Here is a 22,252-nt window from a genome sequence, read left to right on the forward strand (position 1 = left end):
GCCTGGGCGCATGCGCAGTAGCCGTAGTAGAAGCCGCATGCTACTGCACATGTGCCCAGGCTATTTTTTTATATCAGTGTCCGTTTGCGAGCGTCGAAGGAGGACGGGAGCCGAGGACATCGGAGGAAGAAGAGGCGGGGATGAAGAAGACGGCGCACCCTGAATGCCCGCCCAGCGTGCACGATCCGTAAGTAGATCATATTCTTTTTTAGGGTTTTATTTTAAAACTGGGGGGTTAATATAACATTTACGGTGCTTGAATAGCCTTTTTAAAGGCTATTCACGCATATGTGGGGCTCTATCAGCATGATTTTGCTGATAGAGTCCCTTTAAGGATAACAATGTTTTTTCATACATGATCATAAACTTCACACTCGTCCTTGTATTGTTGGCAATTATTATTATATCTATGGCCGCCTTTGCCCTGTTGTCATGGTTGACCGCTCTTCTCCCTCCATTCCAGAACCCTACAGCTATTTATTATGACAGACTTGAAATTTGCAGGCTATATGTGAAAGAAAAACTGTTTACAGAGAGCAAAAACTTGCTTGACTCCGACAAAATGGCGGCTTTGTCACGGACAATTGTACACTAACCCTCTACGTACAGTCTTTCACTCTATCTCCATACAGCACCACGCCCACTCCGCGCTCTAGCGATAGCCACGCCTTTCAGTGTTTTCTCGCGCGCTTGCTCTGGTTTTCTGTGCTTGCAATAAAGTTTTGTAGTGTTTGAAGCCTTCCTCTTCACGCCGGCAATCATGGCGGAGTACGATCTGACCACCAAGATCGCTCATTTTCTGGATCGCCATCTGGTCTTCCCGCTGCTCGAGTTCCTGTCAGTTAAAGAGGTGAGTATAGTATGTGATGGGGAGTGAGGCCGGCGGGGCGGAGAGGCGGCTGTGTGCCGGTGTGCGGGGCTGGCGAGCTGCGGCCTGGTCTGTGTACAGTACGGCCATGTGAGGAGCTGATACCGCCATATGTAGGGCCGGCTGCAGGCGGGGTATATAGCTGTATACCGCTGCTCCATAGGCCGCAGTATACAGTGCTCACCCTATAGCTACATCACCTCAGCTATACATTGTCCTCATTTTACCACCCTCTTTCTATGGTTACATTGTAATTAGGCAAGTGAGTGAGGTCCACTCCGAATAGTGCCCCCTATGGACACAATTGGTTCTCTTGGGTTCCCTATGTTTAAGTCTAGGACTACACGGCTGTTTGGCTTTGGCGCTGGATCAGCCTGTGGTTGCGCCCCCTAATGTGCTACGAGTGACAAGAAACTCCAGCAAGGGGTCACGGTGCAGACTCCATTCACTTATATTAACCCCTTAAGGACCAGGCCATTTTTTGGTTTCGCATTTTCGTTTTTCCCTCCTCACATTTCAAGAGCCATAACTTTTTCATTTTTCAGTTCACAGAGTCACATGATGGCTTATTGTTTGCGGGACAAATTGTACTTTGTAATGGCATCATTCAATATGCTGTGCAATGTACTGGGAAGCTGGAAAAAAATTCAGAATGAGGTGCAATTGGAGAAAAAATGCATTTGCGCCATTTTCTTATGGGTTTAATTTTTACAGCGTTCACTGTTTGGTACAAATGACATGTTACCTGTGTTCTACGTGTCAGTACGAACGCGGTGATACCAAATTTATATAGTATTTGAAATGTTTTGATACTTTTAAAAAAATGATAAACTTTGCAAAATAGAAAAAAATTTGTGTCATCATGTTCTAACACCTGTAACTTTTTCATATTTCCATGTATGGAGCTGGTTGTGGTGTCTTTTTATGCGGGACAAGATGACGTTTCTATTGATACCATTTGGGGAAAGATCTGATGGTTTGATCACTTTTTATTCAATTTTTTATAGGAGGCAAAGTGTTGAAAAAAACGCTTTTTGGCTGTTTTTATTTTTTTTGCCGCTACGCCGTTCGCAGTACGGGATAAATGTTTTAACATTCTAATAGTTCGGGCATTTTGGAGCGCGGGGATACCTAATATGTTTATGTTTAATGTTCTTTAATTACTTTTATAGCTAATCTAGGGAAAGGGGGGTGATTTGAACTTTTATATATTTTTTATTTTTTTAATACTTTTAAAAACTTTTTTTTTTTCTTCTGTTACATTTATGATCAGACCCCTTAGGTACCTTGAAACCTAGGGAGTCTGATCGCTCATACTATTCACTGCAATACTACAGTACTGCAGTGAATAGCAGAATCGCAGCACTTCTATTAGAGGCTGCCTCTGGCCTCTGGCATCCTGTAATAGATCTAGTGCAGAGACAAGCCTGGAAGCCTTCAATAGGCTTCCGGCTGTCATAGCAACCGATCACCGCCCTCATGTGACGTTCAGGAGGGCGGCGATCGGGGAAACATGGCGGCGCCCATGCCGCCTGCGCTGTTTACACGCTGCGGTCGCGTTTGACCGCAGTGTGTAAAGGGTTAACAGCAGCGATCGGCTCGGGCACCGACCGCTGCTGTTATTGGCAGGTCCTGGCTGTATTATACAGCCGGCATCTGCCGTGTATGGAGCGAGCTCAGCGTGTGAGCTCGCTCCATACATCCCCATGCGACCCATGACGTACAGTTACGTCAAGGGTCGCTAAGGGGTTAATGAAAGCGTTGCAGGGCGACCTGTCGATCTTTGGTTGTGGGACTGGAGCTGCAGGCAAAATTTGCAATATATCCCTACAATAGAATACAAGCGAGCAAAGATCACAATTATATGACAAATAAAACATTTAATAATCATCTAAAATATAACTTGGATGGTATAAAAATCAGAAAATAATTGGAACAATTGTCAGTTGTATCGAGATCTGTAAGACCGTCAGGCGCTCCCCCGCACTCAGGCCAGGGCTCTGCTATGATTGGTCAGTTCACTTGATCTCCTAACAATCCCCTGAGGAGCGTCCATGTTTTAGATGCGAAACCCATTGGGAGGAAGGAGATCTTACCAGGGCAGGTGACCGGGTTATACAGGGTCAGTCTCCTGCACCCATCCTTGGTTCCCTTTACGTTTCTAAAGGTGGGTTATGACCCCCTTTATCTGGAACAGGTAAGAGTGGTCCAATTGTTTTCTGATTTTTATTAGAGATGAGCGAACACTGTTCGGATCAGCTGATCCGAACAGCACGCTCCCATAGACATGAATGGAAGCACCTGTGACACTGACTTTGCCGGCGGCCGGTCGCCGTGCCAGGTGCTTCCATTCATTTCTATGGGAGCGTGCTGTTCGGATCGGCTGATCCGAACAGTGTTCGCTCATCTCTAATTTTTATACCATCCGATCATGGGGTTCATTATATTTTAGATGATTGTTAAATGTTAAGTTTTGTCATATCATTGTGGATATTTGCTTGTATTATTATGAATTTTTGATCCATGTGAAATTAAGAATCCTTTTATTCATTTGTGCTATTGTATATACAGTGTAGCCTTACTCTTAAAGGGAATTCCAGAGTTTGAACTTGCCCTGTGCGGCGTTGGATCCTGAGCCGATGGGTTCTGGGCTGATTCTGACACTGGGTGACGTGATCAGGGCCTGACCTTAGGATTGCTCCCCATTCACTAAATACCAGTTCTCTGGGGGCAGGTGTTACTGTGGTAACGCCAGGCAAAAAAGGGGAATGGGACTGGGTTCTGGTTCCAATCAAATGACACAGTATTGGAGCCAGCCTAGACCCCTTAGGCTCTATGTCTGTGTATGATCGTGGTTTGTATGGGGGCCATGAGCTCCGAGGCAAAACCCAAGACAGGTCCTATTCCTGCTGACATGTATAGATCCATAGAGAACACTGACCGCACTCAGATATCATATATGTGCTGAATTTCTATAGACCCGTTATACAAATGTTCATTTGCTTGTAGCATGACTGAATAAGATAAGTGTGCGTGGCCAACTTAAAGGGGATTGTCTGAGATTTAAAAAAACAAACTGGGACATACCGTATATACTCGAGTATAAGCCGTATTTTTCAGCACAGTTTTTGTGCTGAAAAAGCCCCCCTTGGGTTATATTTGGGTCAAATTTTTTTTTTTTTTTTTGGGGGGGGGGAGGGGTGTCTATGACCAGCCGCAATAGTAATGTATAGAATCTCCCATAAAATAGTGGATAAAAAAAGAAGCTTTAAAAAAATAAAGTAAATAAAAGTTCCAAATCCCTCCTCTCCCTAGAATACATATAAAAGTAAAAAATGACTGTGAAACACAAGCACATTAGGTATCCCTGTGTCTGACAGTGCCCAGTCTACTGAATATAGGGGATCTGCAGTGCTCCTGTTCCGTCAGGAAGGGGTTAATAGGAGCACTGCAGATGCCCTATAGTCAGCCAGGCTGAATTCCAAGTGGGGGAAAAAAACCTCAGTCCTCAAGCTCAGGGAAGGGGCAGACAGACAACCAAAACACCCCCTCCCCTTCCCCAGCCCCCAGCATCTACTGCACCCAAAAACTCCGACCATTTTCATTTTTGAAATTTTCCAGTAGCTGCTGCATTTCCCCCCCCCCCCCTCGGCTTATACTCGAGTCAATAAGTTTTCCCAGTTTTTTGTGGTAAAATTAGGGGCCTCGGCTTATATTCGGGCCGGCTTATATTCGGGCCGGCTTATACTCGAGTATATACGGTGTGTGCCGGATTTCTATAGACCCGTTATACAAATGTTCATTCACTTGTAGCCTTATATGACTGAATAAGATAAGTGTGCATGGCCAACTTAAAGGGGATTGTCTGAGGTTTAAAAAAAACCAAACTGGGACATAATTCCATTTTGATTGTCCTGTTTTTTCGATTTCTAGCCTTGGCTGTTACATGTGAGTGACCAGTGATGGGCAGCAGTGGTCGGGGGTCCTATGAGGTGGAATCTCCTCAATCTAAAAATGATGGGCTGTTTTAAAGGGGCTGTCCGGTTTGACTTTATTCATGGCCTATCCTCAGGATGGACCATGAATATGTGATCAGCTGTTTCCAGCGCTCTGACCCATTTTGTAAACAATATAGGGCCGGATCAGAAAGCTCCGTCCGCTGCATAGTGGCCTGGCGCCTTCACTGCAGTTCAGCTTGCACTGACTTCAATAGGTGCTGAATTGCAGTGATGGTGCCAGACAATGGACCGCCCGCCCATATTGTGTAGTGGAACTGGCAACTCCTGGACCGCTGTATATCCTGATCCTTTCTGATAAAGGCCTAGGCGTGCAGGATGTGATGGCCGCAGCTCAGGGTGGATGGATTTTCCACTCGTCCTGCTCTGTACATCACTGATAGTGGTGACCCATCATCTCGGTAATTGTCTCTCTGGAAAACTAGATTTTCCTTCCATTTCCAGCTAAGAAGCTTAAACGTCTGGTTGCCACCCATGCCCCTTCCTCCCCCCATGCTGATGTGGGCTGGCTGGTTTTCAAGAAGTAGGGGCGCTGGCATATCTGGTTGTTATGCTCAAAGCAGATGTGTCTGACTGGTAGGGTCTAACCACTGTGGCCCAATCCCAAGAACAGTGGTTATGTGCACCCTATCTGAAGGAAATGGATTTCCCACTCTTCCAAATCTATGGGCTTTAGATTGCCATTGATTGCCCTATTACTGGTATGACCGCTTAGTGATTGGAGCTGGTAAAAATCTGTCCACGTGTAACAGACCTGAAGCTTTTCGTAATAAAATATTTTTTTGTGCAGCCCCTTTAAGAGCGAGACTTACTGTGATCTTTATCTCTGCAGATTTACAATGAGAAGGAACTATTACAAGGGAAGCTGGACCTGCTCAGTGACACCAACATGGTGGACTTCGCCATGGATGTTTATAAAAACCTCTATCCTGACAAAGAGATCCCTCACGGTGAGTGTCATCGGCTTGTATGTACAAACCTGGGTACAAGTTGGTTGATGTAGGCCTAGGACCCTGATGGCTAACCTATGACACACAGGTGACGTGCTGAGACGTTTCTGCTGACATTCATCAAGCTGACAGCATCCAGAGGCGGGGCAACTCTCCTGCTGAGAACGCTGTGCAAACGGCAGCCATCTTGCCTCCGTTAGTGAAGTTAGGGTTAAGCAGTGAACCCAGAGCTCCAACACGCACTTTATTACAGGCTTGGGAAGACTAGACCCGTGTCCCACAGTTACCCTGTCAGCGGCAGACAGTTGCAGGGGGAAAGGAGAGTCATCTGAGGCGTGCGTGCTCCTTACCACCCGGCCATTATCTTAAAGCCGCTGCCAAAATCTCACCCTGCTGCCATTGTACCCACCACAATTACCGCTCAGCAGTACGGGGGCAAGAGAACACCCCATCAGTTAACTCTGCCAAGACCTCACTGGTGTTGAAGTGCACGAAATACCAAGATTCAATTGAAGATTTAACAAATGAGATTCAGCAACAAAAAAGTCACTAAGAGCGGGTTCACATCTGCGCCTGGTCTCTACTTTGTGGGTTTCCGTCTTCTGCCAACAGGAGAAACCCGGCGAGCAGTATCTGCCCGTGAGCGTTTTGTGGTCTCCACGGCAAAACTTTTTCCTGCATGTCCGGCTTTTTGTCTGGTTATAAAAAAAAAAAAAAACCCCGGTTTCGCCACGGAGACCAGAAGACGCTCACGGGCGGACACTTTCCAAACACATTCAAATGAATAGGTTTGAAAAGTGACTGCCAGTTTCCGTCTCCTGTCCAGTTTCTCAAGGCAGAAGACGGAAACCTGCAAAGCGGAGACCGGGCGCAGACGTGAACTCGCTCTAAGTGGTAAAATAATCATGTTTTTTCTTTATTAATAAATACAGTACATATATCAAAAATATAACTTTTGCTATTAGAGCTACAAAGTGACACCACCCGAGTTATCCTCATCTTTTTTACGAATTTTGACACGCCCAGCTCAAAAGATTGGCCATCGCTAGCCTAGGACAACTCCAGCAAGTCACAAAGTGAAGCCTAAGGCTGTATGCACATGACCATCATGCAAATGAATGAATTAAAATGCTATTTTGCATTTGGAATAAACCCCCCTTTTTTTCTCCCCTTCCATGGATCCTCATAGATTTGTGTCTGAGGACTTAATTATTATTCGGCTGCACTTTTGTGGCATAAAACGTTACAGAGCTCGGGTTTGCTGCTTTTAAAATGTAATCAACAAGAAAGAAAATTGTCTCATGTGGCATGAGTACTAGGTTTGTGCCCCTCAGAAAAACAAAACCTGGATTTTTGTTTTTAGCATTAATGCCTATGTAAGCAGTTGCTCACCCTTTTTCCTTAGTGTCTTTTTTTTTCCCTTTATTCATTAAACGAATGAAAAAAAAAACAAAAAAGACCCTGAATGAAGCCTAGGGCTAGGTTCAGATCTGCATTGGAGACTGCGCTACAGATTCTATGACCAGCCGCAATAGTAATGTATAGCATCTCCCATAGAATAGTGGGGAAAAAAAAAAGAAGCTTTAAAAAAATATAATAAAAAAATAAAGTAAATGAAAGTTGTAAATCCCTCCTTTCCCTAGAATACATATAAAAGTAGAAAATGACTGCGACACACATTATACACATTGGGTATCCCTGTATCTACTGAATATAGGGGATCTGCAGTGCTCCTCTTCTGTCAGGAAGGGGTTAATAGGAGCACTGCAGATACCTTATATTCAGCCAGACTGAATTCCAAGTGGGGGAAAAAAAAACAGGGCTCAGGGAAGGGGCAGACAGACAACCAAAACACCTCCTCCCCCAGCACCCAGCAACTACTGCACCCAAAAACTCCAACCATTTTAATTTTTGAAATTTTCCAGTAGCTGCTGCATTTCCCCCCTTGGCTTATACTCGAGCCAGTAAGTTTTCCTAGTTTTTTGTGGTAAAATTAGGGGGATCGGCTTATACTCGAGTATATACGGTAATTCTAGCGGCATGGTAAAAACAATGACATCACATTTTTTGCCTTTTAATCTGTCAAAAATCCGGTACATTTTCAGGGATGACAGAATCTTTAAGAAAGTTTTCCTTTTCCTGTTGCTATCCTTTGGTTTCCAGTATACTGCGCCGTGACTGCTGTATTAGTGTGTTGACCCTGTTATCAGCGGTTTCAGGCTGAGATGAGACCAGTCTAGTGTTAGGTCTTATTCACACATCAATGATTCTAAGGCCCTGTTCACACTGGGCAAGAGGGGGTGGATTTTGGCACTGTTGTGAAGGGGCACAGTAGCGGTCTGTGTAGACCTCTAGCGCTCTTTTTTTCCGTGAATGGTACTAGGCCCATTCATTTGCGGCAGGCGTATTTTGGCTTCCCGTGTCAAAATTAGGACCAAAGTACGCCCTCCTTGCCCCGTGTGAACTAGGCCTAAGATCATACTAGTAGCTGCTCAAATACACAGAATAGATGTAAATCTTTCCATTGTACCTTACATCTGCATAGTTTGCCCCTTTTAGGACTGTGTTTAAAAACACTGACATGTGAATAAGGCCTTAGTCAGTGGAGTTACTGGTTGGAAAGCTTTCAGAAACTGACATGTTCACCTGTGAGGGTATAAATACTGCATACGTCTTAGTCTCCGTCTTCATATAGGTAAAGATCTCTAGTCGTCTGACACTGTTCCCTGCCTGTCTTGCTCCTTGTTCTTCTATTTGTGCTTCACATAATAATGTTCTTTCTTTCCAGCTCTAAGGGAGAAAAGAACCACAGTTGTCGCTCAACTGAAGCAGCTCCAAGCAGAGACAGAGCCCATCGTGAAAATGTTTGAAGATCCCGAAACAACTCGACAGATGCAGTCAACAAGGTAATCCCCTCCCATGTCCTCATCCCTCACCCTGGGGCTACATGTAGTGGGATTGAATTGTAACATTCATTATTAGTTGCAAATATCATACTGCAAGATGAGATCTTAAAGGGAGTCTGTCAACAGGAAACTCAATATGTAACCTGTCATGATGCATTGTAGGGGATGTCATCTCCAAGGGCTCTCTCTTCAGGTTAGATCATCTGAGGTTCTGGCTTGTTCATTGCACTTGAGAGAAAAAAACAAAACAACTTTTTACGAGGAAATAGAGTGCGTGTATTGGACATCTGCTGGCGCTCATAATGTCCCCTAATACTAGGCACAGTCATACCGTTAGAGGAGTCCAAAATGTGCTCCATTTACTTGTAACAAGTTTTATTATAATGCAAGTGCATGTCAGAGCCGCAGGTAAACGATCTTGAGCCCTGGATGTTTTTGTCACACACTACACTGTCCCCTCCTGTGCACTGTGGCTGGTTTATTATACAGTATCCTATTACACGTGGCTGCAGCTCTAACCTAAGGGTTAATATAGTGGACGTTTATGCTTGTTTTTGCGTCTTTGACTGATGGGGAGGGGGGGGGGAGATAATGGCAGTATTCATCAGGGTGAGGTAGGCCATCACTATAACAGAGGGGCTGACTACCTTCCTGCTGAGAAGGCCGTGTTGTTTACATTGATTCATAAAGCAAAGCGCCTTACCTTTCTGTTGTGGCTGTGCTTGGTATTGCAGCTGCGTCCCTTTTAAGTGAATGGCACAGAGCGCATTCATTACAAAAAGTTATATAGTGTGCAGTACGGACCAATGTAAATGGGCGACAACTCTGCTCCTTTATATAGCGGATGTAGTCTGTGGGCTTAGTCAGTCCCCCAACCAACCTAATCCTGATGGCTCTAAAGCCTTGATAGGTCCTTAAATGCAGTTTAGTTGTTTGTTGTTGAACGTTGGGTTGAGGATATGTTACCACGTCCTTTGTAATGGCATTGTCTGCTACGCTGATACTTGTGTATTGTAATGATGGGTTCTACTGTTTGAGAGTCGATTGGTTGGTTGCATGGTGCCAACATGGCGCGTTCCTCTGCATAGAATTAGATGTGCACAGTTACCAGATGGATCCATATTAGATTAAAGGATTTTCCAGACCCAACAGTTCTTATACAGATGACTTGTTGACAGTATCTGGTTGAGGGCCAGACTCCTGGACCCTGCGCTGATCAGATGATTTGGCTGGCACTGGAGGATCCCGCAGTGGATGGGGCTGAAAGTTGCTCTACTCCTAAGCAATGGGCTGTACAGAGCTGGAGTCACCGCTGTAGAGAGGAAAGGGCTGCAGCTCTGTTCCTAATGCTGTTGGGGGTCCAGGTCCTCCTTTTTAGCACCCTATAATAAGTTCACATAGCACAAATCCATGAAGCTTAAGCTTTAGGATACGAGATCTATTATTACAGGTTCCTGGCTTATCTGCCCCGTCCCCTCCACCTGCAGAGCCGACACGGTGCATTGTAGCAGTCATGTACGGAGTTAGCAGTCACTAGTTTGTCCTTTTTAATGAGGATGAGGAAATTGTTCCTTCTGTGTAATTGTCTCCAAATGTTAGAATTTCTGAAGTTACTATTATTAAAGGTTATAGGAGATTGTCTGCCTTTCATGGTCCGCAGCCTGCAGCACTCGGCAGCTTAATAACACGGGGTGTTGTAGACATTGTGCAATGTGCAGACCACTCACTCACTTTATTACACTCTTACCCCCCTGGTCCTTACTACAATTAGAGGTTATCTCTTCTCCCAGCGTTTGATATTGTTCTCCTGTGTTATACATAATGTTAGATGACAGAGCGGCCATAGACAGCCCTTTCCAATGTGCCCTATTAATTCTGCTTGGGGCCCTTTCCTCTATTGTGGTTGTGGGAATATAAGCTGTCGCATTGTAACCTTCAAAGAGTTCTTGGATGATTTTTTAAGGGTGTTCAGATTCCAGTCTTTACAGTTTGTGTGCAGAGGATGTATGTGCAGGGCTGTCCTTACCTGGAAGCAGCATGGCTTACTACATATGGCACATGAAATGTCCTACAGAGGTGCAGTAGTTAGCACGTACATATAATACAGACATGTGCATGAGGCCTTGCTTGTATTATTAGACATGTCTCTCTTTAAAGCGAGTCTACCATTACAATCACATTTATTTTCTCGATAACACGTAGGAATAGCCTTAAGAAAGGCTTTTCTTCTCCTACCTTTAGAAGTCTTCTCCGTGCCGCCATTCAGTATATAATTTGGTTTTCATCCTCATGCAAATGAGTTCTCTCCCAGCACTGAGGGTGTCTCCAATTCTGTGAGAGATCTGTCCAGCGCCGCCTCTGTCTTCACCTGGAAAGGCCTCTCTGTGCGTCTTCTTCCAGAGCTGGGTTCAAACTTTTAGGGCTTGAGCAGCGCCAATTGTGCATGCCCGCGGCCACAAGAAAAATGGCCACTTACACAGTAAGTAAGCAGCTATTTTCTTGTGGCCTGGGCATGCGCAGTCGGCTCTGTTCAAGTCCTAGAAGTTTGAACCCAGCTCTGGAAGAAGACGCACAGAGAGGCCGTTCCTAAAGAAGATTGAGGCGGCGCTGGAGAGTTCTCTGGCAGCATTGGGGGACGCCCTCAGTGCTGTTTGAGAGAGAACTCATTTGCATACCGGCGATAACCGGTATTTCTACGGAACGATGGCGCAGAGAAGACCTCTAAAGGAAGGAGAAGAATAGCCTTTCTTAAGGCTATTCCTACGTGTTATCGAGAAAAAATTTGATTGTAATGGTAGAATCTCTTTAAAACCAGCTGTGCTGAGGCTTTGAGCCAGTGCAGGGAGTGGACAGATGGGAGAAGTATAAGAGCGTCCTATGTATTTCCCATCCCCCCCAGCATCCTGCGCTGCTCTATGCTATCTATTGAAAGCAATGAGAGGCTCAATCAGAGCAGAATATGTTCCCAAATCGGTGGTAGATTACTGTGTGCAAACCTGGTCTTGGAGAAGTATCCCCATCATATAAAGTGAAGGGTATTGTTAGACTTTACGATCGGTGGGGTCTGACCATTGAAGCCTATAAAGGAGCCACAATCTTGACCTAGAGTTGTGGTCTGCAAAGTGGCTCCGTCTCCTCTAGGTAAGTGCAGCACAGCCGAGGTCTTTTACAATACTAGGGAGGTCCTACCTCTGATCATATACTGATAGTATATTGCCATGTCATGGTATTGAGGTGCCTGATCAATTCCTTGAAATCCTCGCTTACCCTGTGCCTTCTTTTTTATGTCTGCACATTCTCGGTGATCTATCTGTAGTCACTGATCCATTCTTATGGGTGGGGGTACATCTCCTGGCATCCCCATAGATAAACCTGATGAAAGCAGACCGCTCTGTTCTGTATAGTGGCTGACAGTCACCGCAGCTTATCTCCTATTCTTATGAAGCTGGTGTGCAGTGCCTGGTCTGGCCACTAAATGGGGAACGGTGCTGTCTGCTTCCTATTTCACTCTTGGTGTATTAGCTGCTGATCATCGGGAGTGCCAGGTCTCGGACTACCACTGATCTGATATGGATGACCTTGCTTTTGGATAGATCATCCATATTTTTAGCCCTAAAAACCCCTTTTTACATCATGGTTCCAGTAATGCCACCTCTCCTCACCACCACAATGTGGTTTATTTATCAGGGCTTTCCTCTCCTCTTCCAGGTTTTGGGACAGAGCATGTAGTTAGGTCGCACGCTCTGCCCAATATGATTCCTTACATCTGAGTTATTGTCACATTTTCTACTCCATCCAGGTTTATCGAACTCCTATATGCGCACCCTTGGCCACTTGTTGGTCGTATTTCTGTAATATCTGATCATCCTGGCCATGTGTAGGTAATAGAGAAGCCGCTTATATCCAGCTGGCATTGTAGTGTAACTGTAATGTCATTGCTGGAGTGAAGGGCAGCGTCTTATAAGATGCAAGTCATCGCTCCCTGCTCCGAGGCATCTCCTTGAAGACTGTAAGATCTGCCGGACGTTACCTTGTAAAGTTCTCTAATGAGATTTCAGGCTTTTAGTGCGCACTAAAGTTAATAAGGGATGGCGGGAATCCCAGGTGAGCCGACCCAAAGGAATTCACAAGTGATGGAGACCATGTGACCAGATGAGCGCCGGCCGGCTATCCCCAGGGGCCTTGTGTCCAATAAACTTGTGTTATTAGGACTCGGCTGATAACATTTAGCATATGGGTTAATGGCGTAGGTGGATATGGTGACGGATTTGTCCGTGCGTCAAGTTGCTACCTGCTGGAGGCATTGACGTGGGATTGTTGGTGTCCGAGGTTATGTGATTGCTGTATCTGCGTTATGTTACTCAGTTATTCCTCCGGGAAATGTCAGAATCAGATAGCAATAAGCCTTTTCATCTCCACTTTAGTGGTTTGCCATGGTCATCACTGAGCACGCTCAGACTATGTAGAACAAGGGGATGGTCCAGTTGTGACGCATGAGTGGTACGGACACATTGGATTGTCCGTCTTTAGCTCTGCTTGTGTCTGATGTTTGAAGGGATTCTACCATTAAAATCAAATTTTATGTGACTATCGGGTAGCAATAGCCTTAAGAAAGACTGTTCTTCTCCTACCTTTTAGATTTCTTCTCCACACTGCCGTTGGTAGAAATCCGGGTTTTCATCGGTATGCAAATGAGTTCTCTCGCAGCACTGAGGGCGTCCCCAATGCTGCGAGAGAACTCTCTCCAGCAACGCCTCCGTCTTCTTCTGGAACGGCCTCTCTGCGCGTCATCTCCCGGAGTTGGGTTCAAACTTCAAGGCCTCGGGCAGAGCCAACTGTGTATGCCCACAGGCCACAAGAAAATGGCCGCTTACTTACTGTATAAGTGGCCATTTGTCTTGTGGAAATGCGCAGTTGGCTCTGCCCGAGAACTAGAAGTTTGATCTTCAGCGCCGGAAGAAGATGGAGGCAGCACTGGAGAGTTCTCTCGCAGCATTGGGAACACTACCAGTGCTGTTTGAGTGCTGGGGCCCGCCCTCAGTGTTGCAAGAGAACTCATTTGCATACGGACAAAAACCGGATTATGTACCGAACGGCAGCGCGGAGAAGACTTCTAAGGGTAGGAGAAGAATGACCTTTCTTAAGACTATTCCTACGTGTGATTGTGATTTTAATGGTAGAATCCCTTTAATGCGTTCTTGCCCCCTCATTACTCCTCGGTGCAGAGTTGCATGAATGTAAAGTGCTCGCTGGTGGCATTCCTGCTGTCAGAAGTCACAAGAACCTGCCAAACGTGCCAGATACAGATGTGAACATGGCCTGTGTCATTAGTTAGTTCTTTCAGGAAGCCCCAGGCAACATCCAAGGCAATCTGGAAGCGATTAGAAGGATGTAGCGTCTACGTTATTGTGCGAGGCTCATGCTGGGCTTTATTTTCGCTATAGTCACTCGTATTTCTTCTTCCAGGGCTTGTTTGCTTTAGGGAGGACCCTATGGGGTAGCTCTGAGGACATCTTTGGTTCCTCCTAGTTCACCAGAGCGTCTCGTAACCATTGTGCCCTCGTGGTATATGGCAGTTCATTTGGGAACAGTGTGCTGGTAATATGCGTGTGCTTCCTATTCATTCCATAACATTGCAACTGGCGGTTCTCTGACCACTCCGAGGCTTCGGCACCGATTCCGCTTTGGACCACAATGCTGGCAAGGTGCTGCAGCCCTTTCATTATCAGGATGGGTGGTGGTCCTACCCCTCATAAAGTGGGGATATATTCTAGCAGAATGACATCACTTTGCCTCTAAACCGCCATGTTTTTTTGTTTCAGGGATGGACGGATGCTTTTCGATCACCTTGCTGATAAACATGGGGTAAGGACTATATTCTTTGTATGTTACTTGAGATGTGGAGTACAGACTCTGTGTTCACTATGTGACTGTCCGCTCTTCCTTCCAGTTCAGACAGGAGTACCTGGACACGCTATACAGATACGCCAAGTTCCAGTATGAGTGCGGCAACTATTCCGGAGCCGCCGAGTACCTGTACTTCTTCAGGGTGCTGGTAAGTCTGTGTGTTTGGTGGTTTCTCTGAATATCTGTTAATGGGTTACTATGAATATTGGGTTAAAGCAGTTTATTAAAAGGGGAATTGCAGATGTATGACCTATACTTAGAGGCTGGCATACATTTTAGGTGGGTTGACGAATGGCTGGACCTCCTGTGACCATTGAATCTATGCTATACCCATCCAAGCTGAAAGGACAAGACTGTGGGATTACAGTTCGAGTTCTAGTACAGTATACAAACTCATTGGTTGGCTTAGTGCAAAGGCATCACCACAATTTAGAAATACCTGACCCGCACAAATAATACCCCGTCACATGGTATAATGCCCCAAAGTGGCTCATACCCCTTAGTGGTCCATCAAACTGCAGAGGCATCAGACTTTTTTTGTTGCGTTTTTTTTGAGCCCAGGCCAGGAGTGGATTGAGCAGAAGGTAGAAGTATAAGATCTTCCTAGATATTTCCCATTCCTTTTTGTAGTCATTGTTGACTTTGGCTCAAAAAAAAAATAAAAAACCCTCAAAATCTGAAAAAAAAAAAGGTCCGTTTTAACAACATGGGACCCCGTATAGCGAGACGCAGCTAAAAAAAACAACAAAAAAACGCTGCGGGAACAAAATGCAGCAGAAACTCCTGTTTTTAATTGCATTCTCCTCTGCAGGCTTTCTGTCCCTAGTTATACCTACATGGAAACCGCCAGGGATAATTGACATGCTGCCATTTACAAAAACTGAATGGATTTGTTTATTACATCACAACATTTCCGCTGCAGATTTTTTTTTTGTTTTGTTTTTCTGTAATGTGGGGATGAGATTAGCCAGAATCTCATCAACTTTGCAGGGAATGTGAAACACAGCATTTTTTTGCAACGTGTGGCCCCAACCTCAAATGTACATTTTCTGATTTTATGTATGGCCAGCTTTTCTATAAATCATGACTGGTAAGGTTGCACATTTGTATTCACATTGGTCTTTAATGTATGTTTTGCACAAGCTTAAGGACAAATGCCTCATCCTCACCCACCTGTACTACCCGACTTGGGTTGTAGACACATGTGACATTTGTACTTCCAAGTTTTTAATTTATTTTTAATTATAGCATGATATTTTACGGAGAAATATCCTATCTTCCTACTAATATTATAAATGTGAAAGTTTGTGTATTTTGGATGCAAAAACGGCTGCAGGGATTCGGCTCAAATTTGGAACATGCATACCTTGGAACCTGGAAAGATACATAGGCTACATATCAAGCCGCTAAATGCCCACACAACACCACCGCAAGCCCCGATTTCGCCGTTCTGGGTCGGGGTGGGTAAAGGGGGCGCGTGGGAGGGGCCAAAGAGTGAGGAATGGGTCCAGGGACCCCAGGACGGTGGTCACACGAACGCGAGCGAAGGTGCTTGGGGGTTGCCGGACCACACCTGCATTTACTGCATAGCACGGTGGGGGGGGAGCTGTTGACGGGAGGCAGCACGCCGCTTGGGGGGCGCCGCAGACTAAGTTGCGGGAAATTCTAGAGTGTGTGTGTATAATGTCACGTGTCTACAACCCACGTCGGGTAGTACAGGTGGGTGAGGGTGAGGCGCTCGGTGTCGGACAGGTGGACGACATCAGCGATTGTAATCTAAATCTCCAGCTGAAAATTCAAATGTTGAGAAGCAGACTGGCAAATTGTAGGTAATCGTCAGTAATGTCCCGGCGTGGACCGGGCCTGCGCTTATCGGCCACTTCCATCTGCCTCCGCTGGAATATTACGAGGGATTTAAGAGAGTAAGAGTCATTTACTGGGGAAATGTAAACAGCTTAAATGAGCCTGACGGAGGCCGAGCCCTGGTTTCATTACAAGCCCCTGAAAAGAGCGGCTTATTCATATCATTTGTTAATGCTGGGAGTGAATTTTGAGAATGAAGATTTAATGTCTTGTTCGAGGCTCAGCACAGTAAATTTATTGTTGCTGGCCAGTGACTGAATGTGCCATTCCCCCAGCAAATGGAAACTTTAGGTAACCCCTGTAAAAATCCAGATATTGAAGCTATTCTAGCATATCCTCGCCTGAAAGGTTAGTATGCAGAGCCAACTGTAATGACATGGAGCCGGGCCAAAGAGCTCACATGAACCTTAGCCTTAAAGAAAGGGGAAGCGAGTCGCCTGAAATATACAGAAAAGCCCCCGTCATGTGGGCAGAGGTGGAATCCGGTTACTGTGGTATCTCAGATTCACTTGGAGGTGACAATTTTAACTTTAATAATCAATTTTTTTTTTTTTCTTTAGTCTTCCCATTCCATGCACCGTCTTTTGGCTCTGTTCATCCTGATCTGCCTGGTTCATTAATCCCCATAGCGTAGATGTTTATAAGTGTGATCTAGTTTTTCAGAATTGATCCCACTTGGATGGGTAAGGGTCTGTAAAAACAGAATGGATGCCACGCAGATTGGTATTCGTGTGCTGTCACTGACCCGTACACCTCAATGAATGGACAAAGCGACAGAACACAGGACCTGCCCCATTTTTTCCTGCCCACTACAATACATTTGTAAGAAGTACAGAAGCCCGTATGGGTCATTTCACATCTGGCTGTGTATGATCCTGTAACGGCAGATAATATATGGCAGTAAAACCCTGTCATGTGCATGGAGTCTGACCCACTACATTGGTTACGAGGCACAGCGTCTTGTTTTTTCGGATAAGTCCTATTCATCTGAATATGTCAAAGCCGTAGCAAATAACAGAACAGGGTTTAGTGTTTGCAGCATGTTACGCTATAGTAAGTGGATGGGGTTTGAAAACCTGAAGAAAATTTAGGATTTTGTTTCTGCAATTCAGTAAACGTGCACCTTGGAAATCTGGATTTTGCTGTAGCAGAAGAATCGGGAAAGTTACCACCACCCAAATCTCTCCTAAACCCTTTATACAGTGTTTAGTGACCTGGTGTAAGTATTGCCAGTGAAATGCATTAGAATAGGGAATTGCCTTAGCGGGGCCTCCAGTTCTGCAGCGAGCATGCACACTGTGTGAACCCTGCTGTAGTCTCCCTCCCAGGCAGCCGGACTGTCAGTGCCAGGCGGTGAGTGTAGACTCTTTACCGTACATGAATAAACACAATGGTGCAGACATTTAAGTCCGCTCCTTGGCTGAGCTGGAACTGGCACAGGCTCGGAGCTGTCGGCCACATGTTGAGGTGGTTTTTGTGCTGCGTAGAATAGCGAATCCATCAGTTTGTGTTAGGAAGAGAAAGAAAAGACATCCGTGACCTGAAGCAACTGCGCCGGCTTAATCTGTTTCTAATTGTCCTGGTATGGAGGTCACCACCGTGATCCATGAGGCTGTGTACATGGCCGCCAGCGGATGGGTCGTACTCACAACCCACCGGGGTCTTATGTCTGTCAACACCTGATTGTACTGTAATCTTACTAATCTGGAAAAGTGTATGTATGCGCGCACCTTTGTCATGGTCTTGGGGATGCTTTTGATGGTTCCAGCAACAGCAGGACCTGGGTCATGTGATCTGAGGTTAGGTATTACCTGTTAAAATTTTTTATGGAGGATGAGGAAGCGAGCCAGGCGCTATATGCTGTCTTGGATCGCATGACCCGGGGACCATAATATTGCCGTAATCCCTGTGCAACCACTTTGGTGTTACATGAGAAGTAATGGCAGCAGGTTAGGATTCACATCTGCGTATTGATCCCCTCCATTGTAGGACCAGAAGAACAGATTAAACTATTAGTGATCCAACAGCAGAACGTGAGGGACCCGATCATGGGATCTATTGGGGATCTGTTATTCTCCCACTGACATCACCAGATAAGTCAGGCTTGCAGAACGACCTCCATGACTTTAGATGGACTAGTCTGTCGTCGGCCAGGGGTTCCTGATGCAGCACCGCTTTAATTTCTTATTATGCATATTGGTTCATATGGGCAACAGACACTTTTTCTTGTATCCTGTATCATGAATCTCCCACATAGTGCGCTGCGATATAAGAAATACCTGCTGGGATATTCCATAGACCCCCGATCACTGATACGTACATCATGACTGTATGATATTGGCGGCTGCTCTGGAAAGCCGACACACTCAGGTTCCCTTGGGAATCAGAAAGTAAGACAGGCTTCAGTGTCTGCTCCGACTTTCTCCGCGCTGGGACCCGTTTGCCGGGTGAAGATTCATTTAAAGTGATGGCTGGAGAAACAGAAGCCATGAAAGGCCCATTGTGAGCGCTCTCTGAGATTAGAATTTGACACTCTCAATGACCTAGTGTAGTGCAGCCTTGTATGGATTACAGCTCTATGACCCCGGCGTTACCCTGGATCTCTGCAAAACTGCGACTAAACTAGATAAAATGACTAGACCTGTTCTCAAGATCGAGCGCAGTGGGTGGTGGGAGCGGTCGCTGGTTTTGGGGGGACACGGGTTTCTGTTTCGGGATGTGTTGTCTGCAATGAGGCCTCAATTTTCTGTCAGATTGTAATATAGAAAAAAAAAATTCCATATAGTATTGTAGTGATCACAAACCGGTAATGTGTGTGGTTGGGCCAATTTTAGGACCGGTATAAGATTCTGTGGTCGTCTAGAAGAACCATGGAAGAGAGGTGGGGCTAGGTGCTGCCGCCAAAATAAAAGTCTGACTCTTAGGGCCCATTCACACAGCGCAGCCGAATCTGATTGGCCTCGATTCTGCTTCCCGTGGTTTTTAAAGGGATCCTATCACTCAGACACAATTTTGTCTAGGTACCACGTCAGAATAGCCTTAAAGGGATTCTACCACTAAAACTAAATTTTTTTCTATTTACCATATCGGAATAGCCTTAAGAAAGGCTATTCGTCTCCTACCTTGCTCAGTCGCCTCCGGCCTGCCGTTCCGTAGAAATACCGGTATGCAAATGAGCTCTCTCGCAGTGGGGACGGGCCCCAGCGCTCAAACGGAAATAGGGGCGTCCCCACTGCTGCCAGAGAACTCTCTCCAGCGACGCCGCCATCTTCAACAGCAACCGCCTCTTCTTCCAGCTGGAGTCACACTCTGCTCTTGCGCGCATGCGCAGGATGACTGCCAGGTGCTGCCTACAGAGGGGGTGACAGGCTCCGTTTAGGCAGATCAACATATTTACCTGAATTTAATATTGTTTTATGCTGAACCGACATCTGAAAGAAGCCTCAGTACCGCAACGTGATTTTTACCTGCTGATCTCTTCTCTCAGCACTAAGCTTTTGTCTTTCTTTTACCACAGGTGCCCTCAACAGACAGAAACGCCCTCAGCTCCTTGTGGGGAAAGCTGGCTTCCGAAATCCTGATGCAGAATTGGGATGCTGCCATGGAAGACCTCACCAGGCTGAAGGAAACCATAGATAACAATGTAAGGGTTACACTCTTGTAGGGCCGCTCCATATGGTGATCCTAAAAGGTGTGGGCGGCAAAGGCAAATATTGTATTCACTTATCCCTGCTCCATTCTGCCATGTCAGCCTATCCCATAGTGCTATCATCGATTGCCTCCATCTTGCTACAGATTGGCGTGACTGTGTGCTTAAGCAGTTGCTGATCTGTCCCAATGTGCCCCTATACCTTTATTCTAAGAGGTGCGGCTCCCAGCGATCAGACACTTGGCCCCTTTCCTGGGCTAATTGTCATTTGGACCCGCCCTTTACTGAGAGGAGTGGGTGCTGTAAATCATCATGCTGCTGTGCCCTATATCCCTTCACTTACTATACCTGTATGTTTTGTTTGCAGTCGGTCAGTTCTCCGCTCCAGTCTCTTCAGCACAGGACCTGGCTCATCCACTGGTCTCTCTTTGTCTTTTTCAACCACCCCAAAGGGCGAGACAATATCATTGACCTGTTCCTCTACCAGCCTCAGTAAGTGGCCTGAACCTTTTTCTAGAAGTCTTTAGATGTTCTTTTGCAGTTTTGTTAACTTCAACATTTCAGAAAATGGCCGTTTCAATGCATCTGAGTTAATATTAGTAAATGTATTGTGAAGTGAAAAGGTTTGCTTTGAAAGTGGATGTGCCATTAAGGACACTTAGGCCCTATCCACAGGAAGTTTCAGATTGCTGGGGGTCCGGACGCTAGATACTCCAGCGATCGGGAGAACAGGGAACGTGAAAGTCCCACATGCCTGGTCCTTGTGAATGGAGGAGTGACCCTCCATTACCTACTATTCACTGCTGGTATTGCAATCCCATGGCAATGTCGGACTGGGTTGGACCCCCGGCAATCTGACACTTGTTCCCTATTCTATGGATAGTGTGTAAGTGTCCTTAATGACACTACCCCTTTAACACTCAGCAAGGAGGAGTTTAGATAGATAGATAGATAGCCGTGCTCAGCTGTCTCCATTGATTTCATAGATATTGGAGGCCTGGTCGAGCATGTACTGTCGCTCCATTCAGAGTTCAGGACCCCCTGTCCACTGATCGTGGAGGTTCCAGTATATATAAGCTAACCTATGGATAGGTCTATTGTGCAAAAATGTCTTTAAAGCATGTGCAGGTTTTCCAGGATCTTGCTTTAACGTCCTGCCATAAGCATAGACCATCGTTTTATAATCGGGCATCTGGTACTGTAACATATTCACATGGTTGACCCAAGTTGCAGTACAAGACACTCGCTTACAAGTACATGTGGACCTAATGGTAGATCATCATGGTCAGAGACCAAGAAAAACCTCTTGAAGGGTAAGTTCACACAGGGTTCTTTGGATCGGAGGTGGAGGCCGCCTCAGGTTCCGGTCCAAAGGTAGCTGCAACTGGATGGCAGTGTAGTGCACCAGCATCCAGCCGCGCACTCCGCTCCGGATTAGGCCGAATGAATGGTCCTAGTCCGGAGGAAGGGAGTGTCTGCAGGCCGAATCACGAGGCGAAACAGCCTGAAGAATGAGCAACTCGCTGCTTTTTCCGGGAGCCGGCCAGCTCCCATTGATTTCAAAAGGAATCATCTTTTTGTCTAGGATTTTGAGGCGGATACGGCCTCAAAATCCGGACCAAAAAACTCCATGTGAACTTAGCCTTATGTCTCGAAGGACATGAACCTCAGGTGTCTGCAAGACCTCTCCGAGCAGTGAGAGAGGCCGACTAGCTGTTTGGTTCATTCATTGCTTAGTATAGTGTTTTTCCTCCTCTGGCCACATGCTGGGCTTCCCATAGTTATCTGGCCAGGGAGTGACAGACTCCTCTAATGTACTGGTTACATCTGATAGTGATCACTTCCCAATCGGGAGGCCATTGATGATGGAGGGCGGGGGTGTGCGCAGTGTAGTGTGGCTGCGTGTGATAAATCGTGAAGTAAAACGAGACCTTTGGCTGATTCTTCAGCTCCTGTGGCTTGTGCCATATGTGAAGCTGACTTTCTATGCGCCGCGCATCTCCTGACAGCTGGGATGACTGTTCAGGACATAAAAGTCACCGTCTGTCAGACTCTTAATTGTCCGAACTCTACGATATTTCTAGGAGAATCTG

The 22,252-nt window shown here is 45.9% G+C and overlaps 1 protein-coding gene across 1 annotated transcript in view; it reads left to right on the forward strand.

Annotated features, from left to right (window-relative positions):
• The first annotated feature begins 699 nt into the window (after positions 1 to 699).
• Positions 700 to 22,252, forward strand: part of EIF3E (eukaryotic translation initiation factor 3 subunit E) — a 41,290-nt gene continuing 19,737 nt past the window's right edge. The window contains exons 1-7 of the mRNA XM_075270144.1: positions 700 to 850; positions 5,717 to 5,834; positions 8,623 to 8,740; positions 14,563 to 14,605; positions 14,691 to 14,795; positions 20,028 to 20,153; positions 20,527 to 20,651. Of these exons, the coding sequence (XP_075126245.1) occupies positions 761 to 850; positions 5,717 to 5,834; positions 8,623 to 8,740; positions 14,563 to 14,605; positions 14,691 to 14,795; positions 20,028 to 20,153; positions 20,527 to 20,651 (725 nt within the window). The 5' untranslated portion in view covers positions 700 to 760. The remainder of the gene's footprint in view (positions 851 to 5,716; positions 5,835 to 8,622; positions 8,741 to 14,562; positions 14,606 to 14,690; positions 14,796 to 20,027; positions 20,154 to 20,526; positions 20,652 to 22,252) is intronic.

This window comes from Leptodactylus fuscus, chromosome 4, assembly GCF_031893055.1.
Source record: "Leptodactylus fuscus isolate aLepFus1 chromosome 4, aLepFus1.hap2, whole genome shotgun sequence".
NCBI classification, from domain to species: domain Eukaryota; kingdom Metazoa; phylum Chordata; class Amphibia; order Anura; family Leptodactylidae; genus Leptodactylus; species Leptodactylus fuscus.